Below are 20,454 nucleotides of genomic sequence, written 5' to 3' on the forward strand. Positions count from 1 at the left end.
AAGGGGGGTTGTCAAATTCGGCCTGAAACCTGGGAAGCGCAAATCAGAATTTAACAGTGGAATCTGCAAGGAACAAATCTTGATGCTAAATTATGGCCAGTTACAAGGCTAATAGGCTGGATATTGTAAAAAAAAAAAGGCATAAAAAGGCGTAAGAGCTGAGCACTGCCATGGGGGACATTTACCAAAGGAAGAATAAGATAATCATAAAATTGTATGATATATGTATCATATAATCATAAAACCAGACTGAGCTCAACCTCAATATGCAAAAGTGTACTGTATCACTAAATATATGTATATATATATATATATATATATATATATGAGACCCAGCAAAATAGCCTGACACATGTAACAATTATGGAAAATACAGCTTTAATGAACACCTATAATCTAGAACATACAAACATACAAAAACCCACTATCTAACTAATAGAATCATAATTGGCCACTTATTAAAAAGGAATCATGGCAGGGAAGTTGTGTGACCACCCCCCCCCCCAAAAAAAGGGGGGTCAGAATTGTGCAATTCTTTATGTTCATAGATATGCATACCCCAGTAGGGAGCACAGTCTATGTAAACTAAGTCACAAAATTAAAACCTCTCCTCCATATTTATGTTCAAGATTAGATAATTATATGTAACTGAATGTTATTCAGAATTCCTGGAAAGATACTTTGGTAGGATGTGTTCCGAGACTAACATGTGGCTGGATGTCATTCAAAATTCATTAAGGGAATCCTCTATTGAAAAATAGAGTGAGACCAACCCACATATAAATGGTGTTGATGGGCCAATACATGTGTCTGAACAGCATTTTGAAGTACGGGCGGGTGTCCTTTAATGAAATGTGTTGTGAGACCAACCCCCATATAAGCAGTGTGGAGCCAGAGTGAATTATGGGCACATACAATATATAAAGCATCAAACATACCTGGAAAACTCCCAAAGTTTGCCATTTCATCATGTTTAGCCTTCATGTAGCTTGTAGAGTGGCACCCTAAACCCCCCCCCCCCAACATTTGATGTTTGTGAGGGTGTCATTTAATGAACTGTATTGTGAGACCAACCCCCATATAAGCAGCGTGGAGCCAGAGTGAATTATAGCACATATATCAAGCAAAACTGGAAAACTCCCAGTGATAGGTGCCCATATAATCACGTAAAGCCTTCATATAGCTTATAGCATGGTACCTTATACCCTACTTATGTTGGCAAATAGATCCAACTGTGTAGTATGTAACTCATAGTTGCCCAGTGAGGGAGCCATCAGTTTTGATGAAAGGTTTCCAAGGCATATAAAACTCAAATAGATAGATTAGTACTTAGCCATCCATGTGGGTCTTGGAAAGTCCATGCTTATCTTATAGAAAGTGATGGTCTATTGGTCCATATCCAGAGAAGCCACGGTTGCTTAAATGGATGGAGTAGATAGGGGAGGATGTATTCCAAAAGCTGTCATCATGAGAGCAAGACTGGAAGTCTGACTGGTTTTGCTGGTCACGCTGGCTGCTTCAGAGGAAAATGTGGTCAGGCTTCCAGCCTTGCTCCCATGATGACAGCTTTTTGGGATACCTCCACCCCTATCTCCTTCATCCATTTACAGTAAATGACCATGGCTCCTCTGGATGTGACCATCACTTTCTATAACAGCTTGCACTTTCCAAGACCCACATGGATGGCTAGGAACTAATCTATCTATTTAAATGTTATATGGCTTAGAAATGTTTCCTGATCAAAACTGATGGCTATAACACTGGGCAACTATGGGTTACATACCACACAGTTTGATGAACTTTCCTATATGGATCTAGTTGCCAACAAAGGGAGGGTATAAGGTGCCATGCTACAAGATGTATGAAGGCTTTGTGTGATTATATGGGCACCTATAACTGGGAGTTTTCCAGTTTTGCTTGATATATGTGCCATAATTCACTCTGGCTCCATGCTACTTGTATGGGGGTTGGTCTCACAGCACATTTCATTAAATTATACCCTCACAAACTTCAGATGCCATTCAGCCACATGCAGTGGCCCATCAACATCATTTATATGTGAGATGGTCTCAATCTATATTCCATTAGAGGATCCCTAAATTAACTTTTAATGAGATCCAGCCACATGTTGGTCCCGGAACACATCCTACTAGAGGATCTGTCCAGGAATTCTGAATAACATTCAATTACATGTAATTATAAAATCTTGACCCTTGCTTTAATTTTGTGACTTAGTTTAGGTAGACTGTGTGTCCTACTGAAGTATACATGCCTATGAACATTTTGAATTGGGGGTGTTCACACAATTTCTCTGCAGCTTCCATGGATAGATTTTTAAAGAAGTACGGCCAAAGCTTGTTTGGCTGTACTTTTTCTGTGAATCAAGGAGTGCAGCTGACCCGTTTTCAGCTGACAGTGGACTGAAGCCTGGTGTAACCTGCGTTACAGAGCCAGTTCAGGCATGGGCAAGATCGCAACAATAAAGTTGGGATCCTCCCACATGCTTGGACTGGCACCCAGCTCAACCCCTGAGAGCCTGACCTGGTCCTTCCCACCTTCTCCACAGCCCCATGCACCAGCAAGCGCGGGGGCACAGCAGAGAGCTGGTCTGACAGTCTTGCTCGGTTCTCACAGCTCCCTGAGCATAGAGCTGGTGACTGGCAGTCACCAGCTCTCTGCTCAGGGAGCTGTGAGAACCAAGTGATCTGCAGTGTTTGATTGCTCGGTTCTCAGTGTTAGAGCCAGTGGGGGAATAATGCAGTGGTAATATATAAAGCTGCAAAAAAAGTCCATACTTTTTTTAATAATTGGGCAATTACATTTTTATTAGTGGGTTTTTGTATGTTCTAGGTTATAAGTGTTCAATAAAGTTATTTTCCTTAATTGTTACATGTGTTGGCAAGGGCGTTGTCAAAACCTTCAGGGTTCCAGTGCAAGAAACCATGAAGGACCCTCCTGACCCCCAGCCAAGTCCCCCCCCCCCCCCACAGTTGCAGAATGCCAGGGCCCAGTCACAAGTACAACCTTTGCAACCCTGGTAGTTCCCCCAGTGATGTCTGCATTTTTTTCCCTTTTATTTTTATTTTCCATTTTCTTTTTTTTCTTTTTTTTTTTGTTATGCGCCCCGTTTTTGGGGCTTCAGTGAAATATCAGGGTTCTAAACAGACTTACATACTGAAGCATAGTAAACACAGTTTACTATTCTTCAGTTGTGAATGAACAGAGTCAGTGCTGGTACAGATCATGATTATTCATTAAGAAAAGGAAGGGGCCCCTTCCCCGCTCTTCATCCTGACAGATCCCTCACAGAACTGCAGGGGATTGGGGGGAGTACAAAGGAGCTTGGGGCACTAGGATGTGGATAGGAGCGGCTGTGGGGTGGCATGTAGAGGAACGATCCTTTCCATTTTCCTCCTGCAGTCACTGAAAGGCTGCAGGAGGAAAATGGAGGGTATTGTTTCCCTTTTTATGTTGCTCCTCCTATACAGGTGTGCAGAGGGCCGAACGGGCCCTCTGGAGCATAGTACCGGGTTGTAATTGCGACCCCTGTACATATGCCTCTGCTGGAGGGGGCAGGATGAATGGCAATGATGAGGGGTATGGGATGAGTGGCAATGCTGGGTGGAGGGATGGGATGAGTGGCAGCACTGCTGGGGGGTTGGGTGCCAGTGATGGGGGATGGGATGAGTGGCAGTGCTGGCGGGGGGATAGGATGAGTAGCAGTGCTGGGGGGGTTTGAATTAATGGCATTGCTAAGGAGGATGGAATCAGCAGTGGTGGTCAGGATTGGGTTTAGTGGCCGAGCTGGGTGTCGGGATCAGTGACACTTACTTGCTTTCAGTGCCCACTCGGTTCCCCCTGCAATGCTCCTTGTTTATCACTGATCTCCCTGCTCCATGTGTCTCCACTGACATAGATGGGATCTCTTCACACAGTGGATGCAACCTCCCCACCCCACCTTCACTGTACCGGGTAAGCTGAGTCTCTTCTAGATTCCGCTCTCTGATGGCAGACAGCTTCAAATTGAATGGGTGGACCCAATGAAGAGACTATGTGGGCAGTCCATTGTGCAGTGGGTGTACTGTCTACCCGGGCATAACTAGTGAAAAAGTTAGCCCACATGCAGTAGCAGAACATCAGGGCCACAAGTGCAACCATGGTTGTTCACCCACTGCTCTTTGGAATTATAACTAATCTTCAGACCCAAAATTCTAAATTTAATATATGCAAAAATAGCAGTGAAAAGGTTAATTAGCAATAGCAGACACCTAGCCATGTGCAGATGAATGTATGGTAACTAAACGTCCCATGCCAGTCCCTAAATGCTTGACGTAAACATAGGTTCACTACAGGAACTGAAAATGACTCCTTTGGTTAATCATTACCCATTTATGGGTCCTGAATTGCTCAGTAATAAAAATATATATTTTTTTTTTATGTTTTTTTCTTGACAGGTAAATTTAGAGAGGAATTCAAAGCAGCTTTTTCTTGCTGTTGCCTTGGTGTCCAAAAACCTCAAGATGATCACCTCATTCGAGGAAGAGCCAGCACTGAAAGCAGAAAATCACTGACTACGCAAATCAGCAACTTTGATAATGTTTCAAGAATCTCAGAAAATGTTGTTCTAACCAATCTGAGCACTACGAACCCAAATGGTTCCGCAGCAGTGAACAACTGGTAAAGAAACTGCAAGAAAGACAAATATGCATACAATTCAGCTGTCTAACAAAATACATTTGTTATCTTTCATTACTGCTCAGCACTTTGTTTTTTTTGCTTATTTATATGTTCTGGTTTACCTAAGGCAAAGCCATGATCAGGCACATTGCCAAAGCAAATGCTTTATCATTGCAATTTAACAATGTTGTGACAAGCCATACATTTGGAGTACAAAGGTGGCATGGTGGATGAAAGCTTTCTAAAAAAAAAACCCAAAAAATAAACTCTACAGTATTTAGGTATTTTGTAAAAGTGAAGGAAAACAAAAACATGATATTTTGTCCAGACACAACAAGACTCCGTATTAACATATCTACAGTAGGAACCGGCAGCTGTTTTTTGATGACTTGCTGTGGTTTCACTTTTCTTTCCAACAATTTATTTTAATACCTCAACATCTGTATTTTTATATATATATATATATATATATATTCTCTAAATTATTTTGATTAACATTCATTTTTGTTTGTTTTCTTGTTTTGTTTTGTTTTTTTCCACAACGAAATGCAACCAGTTTGGTAAACAGTATAGATAAAGTGATCATCAGTACTAAGATACTGAAACAAGGTTTTAGTGATCTTTTTTTTTTTTCTTCTTGCGTATACTGCCGATTCAAAATATTCAGCTGTGTGTAAGATTAAAGGATATCCCATCTTTGTGCTGCACTTTGATAATTGCATATACACTATATTGTCAAACGTATTGGTACACCTGTCTTTATATGCACATGAAATTTAATGGGCATCCCAGTCTTTAGGTTGGATTGACACCTATGCATTTTTTTTGCTTTTTGCATTTTGCGCTACAGATTGTGTTCCATAGGAAACCATGTTAAATGGACTGCAGTGCAAATATGCAAAAAGCACCAAAATTGCATAGGTGTGAATCTAGCCTTAGTCCGTAGGGTTCAATATTGGGTTGGCCCACCCTTTGCAGCTACAACAGCTTCAACTCTTCTGGGAAGGCTGTCCACAAGGTTTGGGAATGTGTCTATGGGAATGACCATTCTTCCAGAAGCACATTTGTGAGGTCAGGCACTGATGTTGGACAAGAAAGCCTGGCTCTCAGTCTCCACTTAAATTCTTCCCAAAGATGTTCTATTGGGTTGAGGTCAGGAGACTGTGCAGGCCAAGTCAAGTTCCTCCACCCCAAACTCGCTCATCCATGTCTTTATAGATCTTGCTTTGTGCATTTGTGTGCAGTCATGTTGGAACAGGAAGGGGCCATCCCTAAACTGTTCCCAAAAAGTTGGGAGCATGAAATTGTCTAAAATGTCTTGGTATGTTGATGCCTTAAGAGTTCCCTTTACTGGAACTAAGGGGAGAAGCCCAACCCCTGAAAAACAACCACAACACCATAATCCCCCGTCCACCAAATGATTTGGACCAGTGCACAAAGCAAAGTCCATAAAGACTTGGATAAGCAAGTTTTGGAGTGGAGGAACTTGATTGGCCTGCATAGAGTCAAACAATTCCATAGACACACTCCTAAACCTTGTGAACAGCCTTCCCAGAAGAGTTGAAACTGTTATAGCTGAAAAGGGTGGGCCAACTCAATATTGAACCCTTCAGACTAAAGTCTTGTGCACACAATCGGATTTTCCGCAGACAAAGCGCCAGAATTTTTTCCGAAGGGTGTGTGCCGTGAACTTCTTTTGCATATAAATGGCACACAATTGTCGGCTAACAAACATGAATGTAGTGATGTACTACGTGGAATTTCAGCTCTTGAACGGTACCCTTTGGGCACCTTCTGCTAATGTTGTATTTGGTGAGCATTGATTCTGAGCATGCATGTTTGTACTTTGGACTTTTGTGTGACGGACTTGTGTACACACGAGATGAAAAACAGACTGTTGTCCACTGAAAATTTACTAGCCTGACATCCAACATTTGTTTGGCGGAAAGTTGGCCAACAATTGTATGGTGGAGCGTTCGAGTGGTCGGATTTTAGGCAGTCTGTCATCGCACAATTCCTGGATGAAAATCCGATCGTGTGTACAAGGTTTTAGACTGGGATGCAATTAAAGTTCATGTGCGTTTAAAGGCAATACTTTTGACAATATAATGTATGTCTACAATAAATCAATACTATAGAGGATGTATTGCTAGCATTTACAAATAGATGTTAAAATATCTTATTAAAGAATGGATATCTACTGCGTTAAAGCTGCTAGAGCTCCATGCTCCTGGAGGTCTTCGTGAATGAGCCAACAATGGTCCTCCATTGTCCAGTTAACAATCTGGGATGTCATTTGATCCAGTGTTTATGAACAAACTGTAAATGTTGAAAACCAAACTGTTTTGTCTGACAGTGGTGCATGAATCACAAAACTGGCTTTACAGAATTAAAGCCCAACTCCGGGAGAGTAGATAATTATCTCTTGCGGTGGGGTTGGGCTCTCAATGCAAGGGTTATTTGCTTGTTTAGTGGAGAGTAAGGCTGGGTTCACACTAGAGCGACTTGGATGTGGGTTTCCCTGCATCCAATTTGCATGACAGGAAAGTGTGCCCGGGTCTCAATGGAGCTGGTTCACACACCTCTGTGGTGGCCACGGAGTGGATTGCAGAGCACTGTATGTCTTTGACTCCATTTCGGGTCCGAATTCAGGCAAAAATTTGAGCCTGATTCCTCCCTGAAACGGAGAACAGGGATTCACTGGATCTCTGCTGCTGTAACCTGTGTTCGCACTAAGTGTTAACGCAGCCTGAAAGAGCATTTACTTACCTGATTCTTTGTTCCCCCAAGTAGGCGGTAATCACCCACACTCTAGCAGTGGACAGACCCACGGTGTCGTCACTTGAACCCTGCATTGGTCTTTGTAACATAAGGACCTTTGACTGCTGGGGCATGGGGTAGAAGACATTGCGGGACTGATCTAGCAAAGTGGAGGAGCAGTGGCTCAGGCAAGTAAAGCCCCATACACACTATCAGTTTTTTCTGCTGACTTTTTCCTTCAGGTTTACCAAAACCATATAATATGAGATCAAACCTTAGGAGTTTCAATTTGTATCCAATCAGGCAGGCCCTTGCACTACATGGTTTTGGTAAATCTGAAGACAAAAATCAGCAGAAAATCTGATAGTTTGTATGGAGCATAAGTCTACTTTAAGAAGTCCCCTAGACCTGAATTAACAATTCCCTCTGCAGTGCAGGTACAGCCCCACTACAAAGGATCATTTTCAAGTTTTCCAGACTTTAACCACTTCAGCCTGGAAGGATTTACCCCCTTCCTGACCAGAGCACTTTTTGCAAATCGGCACTGCCTTGCTTTAACTGACAATTGCGCGGTCGTGTGTTGTGGCTCCCAAACAAAATTGATGTCCTTTTTTTCCCACAAATAGAGCTTTCTTTTGGTGGTATTTGATCGCCTCCGCGGTTTTTATTTTTGCGCTATAAACAAAAAAAGAGCGACAATTTTGAAAAAAAAACATTCTTTTTTACTTTTTGCTATAATAAATATGCACCAAAAATATATAAAAAAATATGTTCTTTCCCTCAGTTTAGGCCAATACGTATTCTTCTACATATTTTTGGTAAAAAAAAAATCGTAATAAGCGTTTTTTGATTGGTTTGTGCAAAAGTTATAGCGACTACAAAATAGGGGATAGTTTTATGGCATTTTTATACTTTTTTTTTATACTAATAATGGCAGTGATCAGCGATTTTTATCATGACTGCGACATTATAGCGGACACGTTAGACAATTTTAACACATTTTTGGGACCATTGGCATTAATACACGATCAATGCTATAAAATTGCATTGATTACTGTAAAAATGTCGCTGTTTACATCGGCATCTAACCATTCTTCAGCTCCGTGACACGATCGTGGGTATCCCCGTGGCAATTGAGTTACAGCTGGTGGAAGGCACGCACAGCAGGAAATTCAAAGTAACATACGGGTACGTTACTTTGCCCAGCCGTGCCATTCTGACGATGTATATTTGCCGACAGTGGTCAGCAAATAGTTAAAAGTAATTTGACAGACAAAACAGCTCCCATATATGTATTTCAATTGTGTATTTAGCTACTTTTTTGGAATTTATCTTTAATTGAATGAACACTTATCTGCATTGTCATCACATGGTAACAGCTTATTTAAATGAACTGTAAATGCTTTACAGCAGACTGCAGAGATAAAAAAGTAAATGCTGTAGTCTAGTTCATACGGATTCATGCTAGGAGCAAATAACATTTTATTTCAGGATACCCTCAACAAAAATGTTTCTTTAGATCTCTAAAGTTAATTCGAGGTTTTGCATGCCAGAGTACAATGTACGCCTACTGGTAAATTGCCTTCTAGGTGTTTGGATTATCAAAACAAAATTATGCAAACAATTGTCATTGAGAACTTTTTTTCTAAAGGGGTTATATGAACAAAACGTGAAAACATTACAGTGGCAAGTGAACAGATACAATTTTGCCTAAGGCTTTACTTTAATTATTGTAATTTGTTTTAACACTGTTTGATCAACTTTACACACCTGTCAATGACTGGGTTCACATTTGCTGCTTTTAGGACAGGTAGTTTATTAACTCATGGCTGCAGTAAGCGGTGCATGCAACTTTTTTTTTTATATTGTATTTTCATTTGCCAACAGAGCAACCCTATGTCTATGTATCCAGCATAACGTGTTAATACAAGTTTGAGGAGCAACCGTTTGTGTGCATGTATGATATTATGATTCCACTATTTGTTATCTATTTTGAAGGCAGCTTATTGAATGTTTATTAAAATAACTGTTTCTCTTTTCTTTTTTAAATAATGCAATGATGCCACGCAAGTCAATTCAGCGTTGCGCTGTTAAAAGAATACATAGAAAACAATTTTTTGTGTCAATTGGCCCATACTACAGAGATTGGGTCAAGGTGCTCATAGCATACTTTATTCTAAATTGACAATCATTGCATTATTTGAATGTGTTACAGTGTAAACCACTTGATTGCCTGGTGCTTGAACATATGAATGTATTACGAGCATCTTAATCCTATTTCAAAAACAGGGAAACGATATTGCATCATCCAAGCACCTCCCTGCATCCACCCCCTGGTGTGTCACAAATACCACAGTTTTGCCTGGCTGGAAAACTAGCCCTGCATTCCCCCCTGAGAGTTTCAAAATTGCTTGTTTCAAAAACGTGATTTTGCCATGTTTTTGACTGTGTTTTACCTCAATTTTGTTCAGGTCACCAATGTAGAAGGCAGAAAAAAGCCTGTAATCTGCCTCAAAGAAGCTCATGTTCTTTTTTGGGCTTAGTGCGTTTTTCAGGCATTTTGCTTCAGGTGACAAAACTCTCAGATGTGAACAGGTGCCATTGAAATTAATGGGTTTTTTTGCTTGTTGGGTGTTTTTCAGACATTTTTTCAGGCGTTTTACAAGCTTAAAACTCTCAGGTGTGAATGCAGCCAAGGATGTGTTCTGGTGGTACAGCCAGAAAGTGGAGGTTTATTAGCAATTAATAGTAGTCATTAAGAAGCCTTTCATACTGGCAGTGTTTTTCAGGCACTACAGCGCTAAAAATGGTGCCTGTATAGCGCCTGAAAAAAGCGGCTCAATTTACTCATGTGTGAAAGTCCGAGGGCTTTCACACTGGAGCGGTGAGCCGGTAGGGCATCAGAAAAAGTCCTGCCAGCAGCTTCTTTGGAGTGGTGAAGGAGCGTTGAACTCACCGCTTCTCCACCACTTCTCCCCATTGAAATCAATGGGGCAGAGCTGCGATACTACCCGGCAAAACGACACTCCAGCGGCATTTAGCGGGAGGATTTAACCTCTTTTTTTAGCTGCTAGTGGGGGGTTAAAACCGCCCTGCTAGTGGCCAAATAGCTCTGCTAAAACTATGGTAACATGACGCTAATAATAGTGCAGCTTTACCACCAACGCCCAGGGCGGCTCAGCGCGAAAGCCCTCTAAGAGCAGTTACAGAATTCCTAGATGCATTTAAGACTTTAGTACAGCTTGCACTTGTTTGCGCACTATTGCTACACTAAAAATCGAAACCCAAGCCAATGTTTTCAGTTTTGGATAGACCAGGGAAGAAAATGGGAAAGGTGGGCAGTGAGCATTGGTCCTCAATAGAGAATGAATGTGCAAACAAACAATAAAATCACTGACAAAATATCAAACTTGCCAAATGTACTAAAAATATTTTTTTTTCTTTTAACTGTGCTTTCATTGGAGTGGTTTTCCTATGCTTCCTCCCCTCACAGAATTAAGTGTAAAAATGCTCTATAGGGTAACAGACAGGAGAAAAACCTTTCCCAGTTCTACCCAAAATAAATTCTTTTGGATGGAGTTGTCTGTAAAGTGGACCTAAACTCAAAAAGTGAACATTTGTGCATAACCACTACCCTGAAAAGTTTACTTTTTGGCTGAGATTGCAGAAATAACTACAATTTCTGGTATGTGAGGGTGCCTAGACACGCCTTTGCTTACAGCCTTATAGTTGTGTGTAGGGTTGTCACTTTTCCTTCAAGCCAAACCCGAACACTTTAGAGGCGCACAGTAATTTTTTTTTATTTTTTATTTTTTTAGTATACATCATAAGATTGTAACAGACCTGGGACACTTTGGGGCACTCCAAAGAAAATAGTAATGTGGTGCACATTCCAGTCTGAATAATGTGTCTGGGTTTCAGGTGGACTGAAACCCGACACATGAGTCAAAACACGGACTGTCTGGGTGAATCCCAGACAGGTGGCAACCCTAGTTGTGTGCTTGAACTTTGTGAAGCACTGCTGCCTCTGACTGTTAATCTCAATCTTTGAAGCAAATTTAGAAATGTCAAGATTTTGCTGCTCGCTGTACTTTTTGCTAGAGGTTTTGATATAAGGAAGCAAAGACCCGTTCGTATACCAAGATGGCCATCTCCAGTTAGAGACATTTTTGAGGAGATTTATTAAAACTGGTATAGACATAATCTGGTGCAGTTTTGCATAGTAACCAATCAGCTTTTAGGTTTTATTATACAAATCAATAATACACTCACTATTGCCCTATCACCTGTGTATTTACCACTGCGCTCAAGTGAAATCTCCTCCGCCCTAAGCTGCCACTTAAAGAATATATTAACTAATGGGCAATGTTCCTATTATAAATAATTGAAACACGTGGCGCTAAAGTAAAGTGTATATCACACCACTAGATTCTATGCTGCAAAATGTATCAAATACAAATCCAAAAAATAAATAACTAACTAAATTTCCGTGAAAGAAATATTAATAATGAATAAATGATCATTCAACCATAGAAACAAAATCCATTAGATAGCTTAAAAGATAACCCAGTGAATAAGTGATAATTTCACACCATACACTCAATCACTTCTCAAGGAGTATTGCAAAAACATATACGATTTTATATAATTTTGCAAAAAGTCTGTGAGTTTTCAAAACATGCTTCACTTTAACAAACAATATTGATCAGTGTTTTCTCAAAACGCCTTTCCTTCACCGCACCGCTGTGAAATGTGATTCCTCTCTCCCTTATGTGGATTAACTCACCGACTATATCAGCCTCACACTCATCGTGTTTGGCTAAAAGAGCTTTCTAACCCCATGTAGATGACAGGCATACAAGCCTTCACTTCAGTAGGAGAAGAGCTGGCCCCCTTGCCATTTTTCAAAAAAGTGCTCTTTTCTTTTTCCTTCTTCTAGGTTGTATTGTCAAAGCTTAATTGAACTAGTTGAAGTTAGCACATTTCTCAGGTGACAGTACACATTTTTTTTTTAAATTGGAAAAAAAAATGTGTGGGCTTCGTCTAAGATTTTTAATATAGGATGCACTAATAAATGGATCTAATAAATAGTCCTTCAAGCAGCCAGCACAAAAAATTGATGAACAATACAACAAAAATTGTAAGAAAAGGTACAGTGCTTAAAGACATTGTCCTTAAGGTGATGATTCCTCAAAGAGTGCTCAAGATATGTCACACATCATGGGAAAAACACTTGATCAGGAAAGAGGGAGAGCCACCACCGACACCCGAAAACACTGCCTTTACCTCTCCTCTGTGGACCCTTATTACAAGGGTCAAATCAGCTAGGGATATAATGAAATCCTTGATCACAGCACACCACAATTAATCAAGCCAAGCAGGATGAGCACAGGTATTCAGGTCTCCACAAGCCGTTTAGAATGTTCATAACATTGTTGCCACATCAACATACATCCCATGAAAACATAAGAGAATAGACCTCATGGTGCAGTAATCCTTGGAACGATTTATTGATATAAAATATTGAAATTGCACTCACACGGTCATAGCTGAAAACCCACTTGTGTAAAGATTAACATCACAAAACCACCAACAAGATGGCCGCCACATCCCGGGATACACGCACTCCACGTCTTGTCATAAGCTCCTCCCTATGTGTTTTGTCATGAACTGACATCATCAGGGGCATGGCCAGACGTGCACTAAGGAGCATTATATAGATGGGACAGCTAGCTAATGGTGGAAATTAATTGCATTCCAGCTGGCAGGAAATTCCCCATAATGATTATCAGCAGGCATTGCACCTGCTGCTTATCCACAAAAAAATGCGTTCTAACCAGCAGGAAGTCAGCCCAGTAAAACAAGACATATGATCCACTGGACGGATAACCACTTTATAGTAATAATGACACTGCCACAAATAAATGGTATAAGGTTATAAAAGACCAAACAATAGACCACTCATAACCACATTATAAAATGAATGTGTAATAGATAAATAAATCTAAACAAACATGATAATTAAAATGCAAAAAATACAAAATATGCTGAGAAGCAACGCCATCTTGTGGAAAGATCATATAAAACACTTAAAGGACAAATCACAGTCCATTAAAAAGCAGTGGTACAAAGTAAATTTTCTAAAGTTAAAAATGATATTAAAAAAAAAATATATATATATATATGTATGTATGTATGTATATACATATATGTACACGCAACAAGCAACAAACATAAGCATTACTAATGAACGCATTCACATGCCATTCTACATTGATACCAAAGGGACTGTAGGCCTTAGCCTTATATAGCCATTCAGTCTCAAACCTGGAGACTCCTCTGGTCATATGACTCTGTCTCCAATTACCAACGTATTTATCTATCCCAAAAACACAGTGCCCTTAGGGTCCCGGTTATGATGGATGTTATAATGTTTTGAAAGACTATACTTCAATCTTACCTTGAGCATGCGTGTAGTGCGGCCAATGCATTCCTAACACATGGACACCTGATAAGGTAAACCACATGTTTGATGGATTGAAGGTTTGATTGAAGGTTTTATGGAAAAATGTTTTGGGGTAGAATTAGACTGAAAAGTATCAGTCTTCCTCCTACCCTGCAAATTGATTTTACAAACCAAGCATTTTGGGAAAAAAACCCTATGTTGTGAAAAATGACACTCTATGCACTAATGCAGTCTGGGTGACCAGGAAAGGGATTGCAGCAGGCATACAGCCCCTCTTCCTGTACCAGACCAGGCCACATGATTTAAATACTGAGGGGGTACCCTGCAAGGAAAGAGTGGTAACACCTCTCTTGAAAAGCACTATTGTGTTCAGGGACAAGGTGTTTGCCACCTCTGATGCCCCAAGAAACAAGGGGGTGGGGGTAATTTGGAGAACCCTGAAATCTGGAAACTCCTTTTATAAAAATGAGGGCACCTAGATAGCCACCCCCTCCCAGGAGAATGAGTACAGTGGTACATTAGTACCCATTTATCTATTCCTGCAACAAGATAAAAGCAAATAAACACACACCTTAAAAACATCCTTTAAATGAAATAACAAAACAGGTTATACTAATGTTACCTGAAGTAAATCCACACTAAACACATCATCCACTTCAAAAATGATTGCTCACCACCCAACAATCTTTACAGAATGTATTACCATCCCTAATGAAAGATCCTACTTTCTGCGGTAATGTAAACACAACGTCCAGAATATGGGTGATGTCACTGACCAATTGCTGAATGGTCATGACAAAATTTGACCAATGAGGTCACATGGGATTCCCGGTGGGGTGTAGTGCCCAGAATGTGTTTTTTCGTGACAAGAGGGTGACATGTATACATCAGGGCGGTGTGTGGAAGTGATCCTCTGGCTGCACTGCCAGGAGCATGTGTAAAACCCTGCAGCTGCAGGCATCTTCCTGCTATCAAAATTTTCATCCAGTGATATGCTTTCTTGTAGACGTGAACCAAGAGGCTACACAGCCACTCAATCACTTTTACAGGGCACTTAAGGGGCCCTCCTCTCACCGCCTCTCGCCATATTTACCGGACTTTCCTGAGTGATCAGGGAGCTTGGTACCACTGCCACTCAGTGTCTATGTACTGTGAGAGGGGAGGAAGGTGCATCCATATCTGCATCCCCTCTGTGTTGTAAGAAACCGAAAGGGACAAGGATTTTGTCACTTCTGTTTGATGTTTACATACTGTTATGGACTTGTAAAGTATCTGCTTAAAACAAATATCATGCAGCATAAAAAATTGCAACAACCATCATTTAATTCTCCAGGGTCTCTGCTTTCAAAAAATATATCATGTTTGGGGTTCTAAGTAGTTTTCTAGCAAATAAATGCTGATTTATACATGTACAACAAAAATGTAAGCATTGGCCTGGGTGTAAATCAGTTAATAGATAAGGCCAATAAATATCTATTTTGATATCTTCCTGAAACATATTTATAAATGATTTATATTTATAATCAACACTTGCTGGTTATAAAAAAAGCAATAGGGCCAGATAATCAAATTTAAGATTGTATATTAGACATGACAGGAAAAATACTGAAGCCATTTTGGAAAAGTAGTGAGCAAGAAAATATTGTGTGTTTTATTTACAAATAAGAGCAATAAAAACCCAGAAATATGAATGTTTCCAATTATTATTAAGGTACTGAATGTAAGCCTGCAAAACTTGATACACATTATGATTGTAGTCATTTTTTAGGTTCTGTTTTAGGACGAAATTATTTTTTTTTTAATTAGTTTTTTTTTTTTACCTTTGACAATAATGTGTTTGAGTTGGGACTTAAATTTTCACAAATTATAAAACAAAACACACATTTATTAAGTATTGGTATACAACCTAGAGAAAATACAATTCATAAACTATATGAGGAAAGGTTATCCAGTGATAAATCTGTTTTCTTGAGAATAAAAAAATTCAACTTGATTAGGTCCAGTTTTTCTTTCTTCAGTTATGGGATATTAGGTCTTGTAGAATAAACCTATAGCAAAAAGGCAACTTATTAATAAAAGCAGATGCTTAGATGGTAAAAATGTCATCATGTTATTGTTTTCTTTACTCAGTTTGTATTAATTTAATATGTGCTTTCTATTGGAATATTACCTGTCCTTAGTATTTCACTGAAGGTAGTTCCTATATTTGAATGCCTGTAAAAAAGTTTGAGCATGGACAAGCCATTAAAATGCCTCTCTAGAAAGTTAAAGTGGTTGTAAAATCACTGAGCATAATTACTGGAATCCCCTCTGTTATAGCAAGCTGTATTGTGCAGTATATGTGTTTTTTTTAAATTATGCAGCTAAATGCCTTATTTCACAGTGCCACTATACAGTCATGTGACCTCCTGTCGTTTTCCTTTCCTGATCTAAGGACTACAGTGGGAGGCGCTGAGACTCCCCTCTGACATCAGCCAGGAGGTTACATGACAGAGGCACTGTGAAATAAGGTATTGAGCTTCATAATTTAAAAACAACACAAACACTGTACAATATAGCTTGCTGTAACAGAGAGGATTCCAGTAATTATTCTATTATTCTCAGTGACTTTACAGCCACGTGGCATAGTGGCGGGGGGGGGGGGGGGGGGGACAGGGAGCAGATCGGCTCTCACAGCACAGACTATTGAGCTGACAGGCAGGGAAGGAGGGGAAAAGGGAGAGACTGACCAGACCAGGGATGACTCATAAACAGACTACAGTATCATGGTTCAGCAGTCATGATTATCGTGGTCACTAAACCTAGGAGGGCACAGAAACAGGCAGGATCAACCAGGTATTTTACAGCATAGAATGGGACAAATGACAATGCAGAAGCGCTACAACCGCTTTAAGTAAGCCTTCTATTAAGGTGGTGATGGAAGATAATTGTAATCTAGGTTTAGCTATTGCTAAAGTGGAGAAGGGTATTTCCTAGGCTTTTCATTTGAGTTTGCAGAAGTCATACTGAATAAGAACCCCATCAAATGACACGTATTGCTTACAGGAGCCAACCACAAATGTTTAGTCAATTTACAACTACAGATTACAATGAAAGCTGATTAACTAATATCTGTGTTTTCCTCTGTGCTACAATTTAATTAAAATACTTTTATTATCAAAGTTTTTTTTTTATCATACTTCTCATGTGGGTCACAGGAGTGCACTTACTTTTTTACTCCTGTGATCTAGAATCAGCTGACAGCGGGCTAAAGCCCCATGTCAGCTGACATCACAGAGTTGCTCCAGGCTATGGAACTTTAACGACAATAACGTTGGGATCCACCAAGTTGCCTGATCAGCAGCTGGCTCAGCCTTTCAGCACACCACTGAGAGCCAGAGCCAGTCTTTCCCACCTTCTACTCAGTCCAGTGCTCCAGTGAGAGCTGGAGGAGCAAAGCAGAGAGTGGACTGGACAGATTCCAGAATGGACTGAGAATGGAGCTGTCATGTTAATGCCCAGTCCTTTGTCCTAGAGCCTGCAGGGGACAGCTGAAGCCTTAGAGGTGAGAGTTATATTTGTTTTTGTTTTTTTGTTTTTTATTCTCACTCTTCTCTTTTACCTTTGATTTGTCAGTCACCTTTTAGTGTACTTTTCATTAAAATATTTATTCCCCGTCCCTATGTTATTGAGCAGCTAATGAATGCAACAAAGCAGAAGTGATGACTACAGACTGAGTATGATAACCAACTGCTGTAGCTAAATGCCTGGTCAGTATATTGTATATGTATAAATTCGGCTTTTCCCATTAAAATAACTATGCATACCTATCAACATTGTTTGGATGCTATTCATTTTTATCCACACTCATATCAGAACAATGCTATATATTTACCATCTTAGGCTACGATTTGACTTGAATGTGAAAATCTTTCATGGTTTAACTGTGTTCTAAGAATTAGTATCATAAGTAATGTTCTGGCACAGCTTTGAACTCTTATATCTTGCATGTCCCAGTCCAAACGAAATCCTGCTGTATTGAGTTCTATTAAATACCAGCCCTGGATCACATTGTACAGAAAATGAAATCAAATATTTTTCTAGATACTTACTAGACACGTACTGAACATATCTCCGGTTTTGATCTCAAGGTTATTTACTATTTCTCTAAAGGATAAATCAACTTTTGAAAGAGTCTTGCTAGAAAAACAAATTTAAAATTTTCTGATGCTAAGCAATGACATGACTGAATCAAAATGAATGAAAGCAGTGATATGCACCTTATCTGTTTTAGATGCTACTGTATGCTTTACAGCTTTCTTTAAAAATTTCACCTCTGAAGCCATTGTAAACAGAAAATACAAATATGGTTTTAGTTTCTTTGACTGCAATTCATTTATGATATTTAATTGTTGCACTTAGAAGATCCCCCGTTATTTTTGTCTTTGCAAGTATTTCAGTTATTTGTGTTAAGAAAGTATTTGCTATTATCTTTATATGACCCATTTAATGAATACTCATGTCTAAACTCTGCATAAGTATGTATAATTCCCCTCATTGAACCTACTACAATTATCTTCACAATTCAGCTGTTGTGACACATATATGTCATGATTAACCAGTTCCTTCACTTCTCTACTTGAGAAGAGATGATAAGAACCTGATCCCTATTTTACCTGATTTAGATAGCTCATCATCTGATTTTAAGAATTGTCTGCTCACCCAGTCTTGTCAGGCTCTTAAGAAATTATGACCCTAGAACAACCATGGCAGTAGTAAAACAGGCATGGTTGTCACTATTCTACAAATAACTTTTCATGCTTTTGTTATTTGTTATCTAATGACATCCAGCTGCCAGTTGTACCCTTCCAGTGATGTGTGCACTAGGGCAAGAGTTCAAACAACCTACAGATTTGGTAGACCAAAAAGTCTCTAAAAGGAACCCCCTAAACTAAAATCTTTATTGTAACATCAACTTGTGTTAATGTTCTGTAATAAAAGTATATTATTCAGAGCTTAAAGATACTTATTCCCGCTTTAATATTGTTTATATCTATCACCTGTACAATCTACTACAGCAACTATTATATTAAGAAAGAATAAAAAAATATTGCCATTAAGCGGTATTAACTGACCAATTTCATTCTGTTTTTAACAATCAGTATAGGGCTCCTTTCAAAATCTGTACCAGATCCTTATCCATCTTAAAAAAAAATATGGGGTGCCTTGGCAAGACACCCTCCTAAGTTTGAGGGCATGGGCTCTTGTATTGTTAAGAAAGGTGGGGCCACAGATTAGCTGCCCCTTTCTATCTTTGCCAGCCAGCCTGCCTGCATGCTTGTATGGGAAAAAACAGCATTGGCTCTGACTCAAAATCCATACAAGACCTTTACCCTTAATGAGAACCGGTATGAATTTTGAGGGGCAACCCATGCAATAAACATAAAAAAGGGATCTCCTTAAAAACCCATATCAGACTCTTAAATGTATATGCAGCCTGTCTAGCCAAGAAAGGGACCATGAATGTGCAACCCCTCCCCTATTCTAGGCCACATGTTCTTAAATGATAAGTTCACCTTTACAGAAAAATCTGTAAAGTGAACTTACACAGGACCCCCACCTTGTCCGCCCCCCCCCCCCCCAGTTCCACTGACCTGAATGGCGGTCATCACCCATTCTGAGCCCCGGTATAGCCGCCTAATGACTCTGGGGCTTAAAAATGTTCCCGATCAGGAGGTTTGTTTAGGAGCATTCTAATTGGTCAGCGCCGTCACATGGGTGGCAGTGACCAATCAGAAGCTGCGTAGCCCATCCTCTCAGTGGGGAGGAAGAAGAGGAGAGAGCTGAGAGGATTTCTAAGCCCCAGATCCATGAGGCGGCTATACCGGGGCTAATAGAGGCTCAGTGAATATGGGAAGTTTTGGGGATAGACTTGGTAGAATCAGGAAGCCTTTATTGCAAGACACCTTCCCTTGTTGAATGCATATGACCTGGTATGGTTCAGAAGAGAGGCCACATGCTTGCTGCCCCCTTTCTTTGCCAGCCAGGCTTCATTGTATGGGTCTGGTATGGGTTTAGATGTGTAATTTAATAGGGTCTGCTCAAAATCAATACTAGAACCTCATAGGGAGGGCCTCAAGCTGTTTTTTTTTTTTTGCATGGGGATCCCCCTGAGAATCCATTACAGACTCTTATTTCAAGCATGTAGGCTAGTTATCCAGAAAGGGAGAGGCAGCTAGTATGTGTCCTCACTCTCCTGAATCAAAATGTGACACGTGCCCCCAAAATTAGGGGATGCCTTACTTGTGGAGGGAGGGTGTGGCAATGCACCATGCCTCCCATTGTCAATCACAATGAACATTTCTTGATGACCTGTCAACACAGCAACCCATGCCACAACAACCATCTCAATAACAAAATATGGCCATGAACATATTTGGTAAATGATATCTCTCAGGATGCCCACAAGCCTGTATACAATTTCAAACAAGCCAGCAGATGGAGAAAAGCTGCCGTTTAGCAGCTGTATTAAACCAACGCAAACTGAATGACTTCCAACTACAACAGCCAGA

General features: G+C 40.0%; 1 protein-coding gene across 1 annotated transcript in view; it reads left to right on the top strand.

Moving 5' to 3' along the window:
* Positions 1-5,104, top strand: part of HCRTR2 (hypocretin receptor 2) — a 172,856-nt gene extending 167,752 nt beyond the window's left edge. The window contains exon 7 of the mRNA XM_077490313.1: positions 4,455-5,104. Within this exon, the coding sequence (XP_077346439.1) occupies positions 4,455-4,681 (227 nt within the window). The 3' untranslated portion in view covers positions 4,682-5,104. The remainder of the gene's footprint in view (positions 1-4,454) is intronic.
* The last annotated feature ends 15,350 nt before the right edge of the window (positions 5,105-20,454 follow it).

The sequence above is a fragment of the Lithobates pipiens genome, unplaced genomic scaffold (genome assembly GCF_037356315.1).
Source record: "Lithobates pipiens isolate NorthernLeopardFrog02 unplaced genomic scaffold, aLitPip1_a1.2 Scaffold_18, whole genome shotgun sequence".
NCBI lineage: Eukaryota > Metazoa > Chordata > Amphibia > Anura > Ranidae > Lithobates > Lithobates pipiens.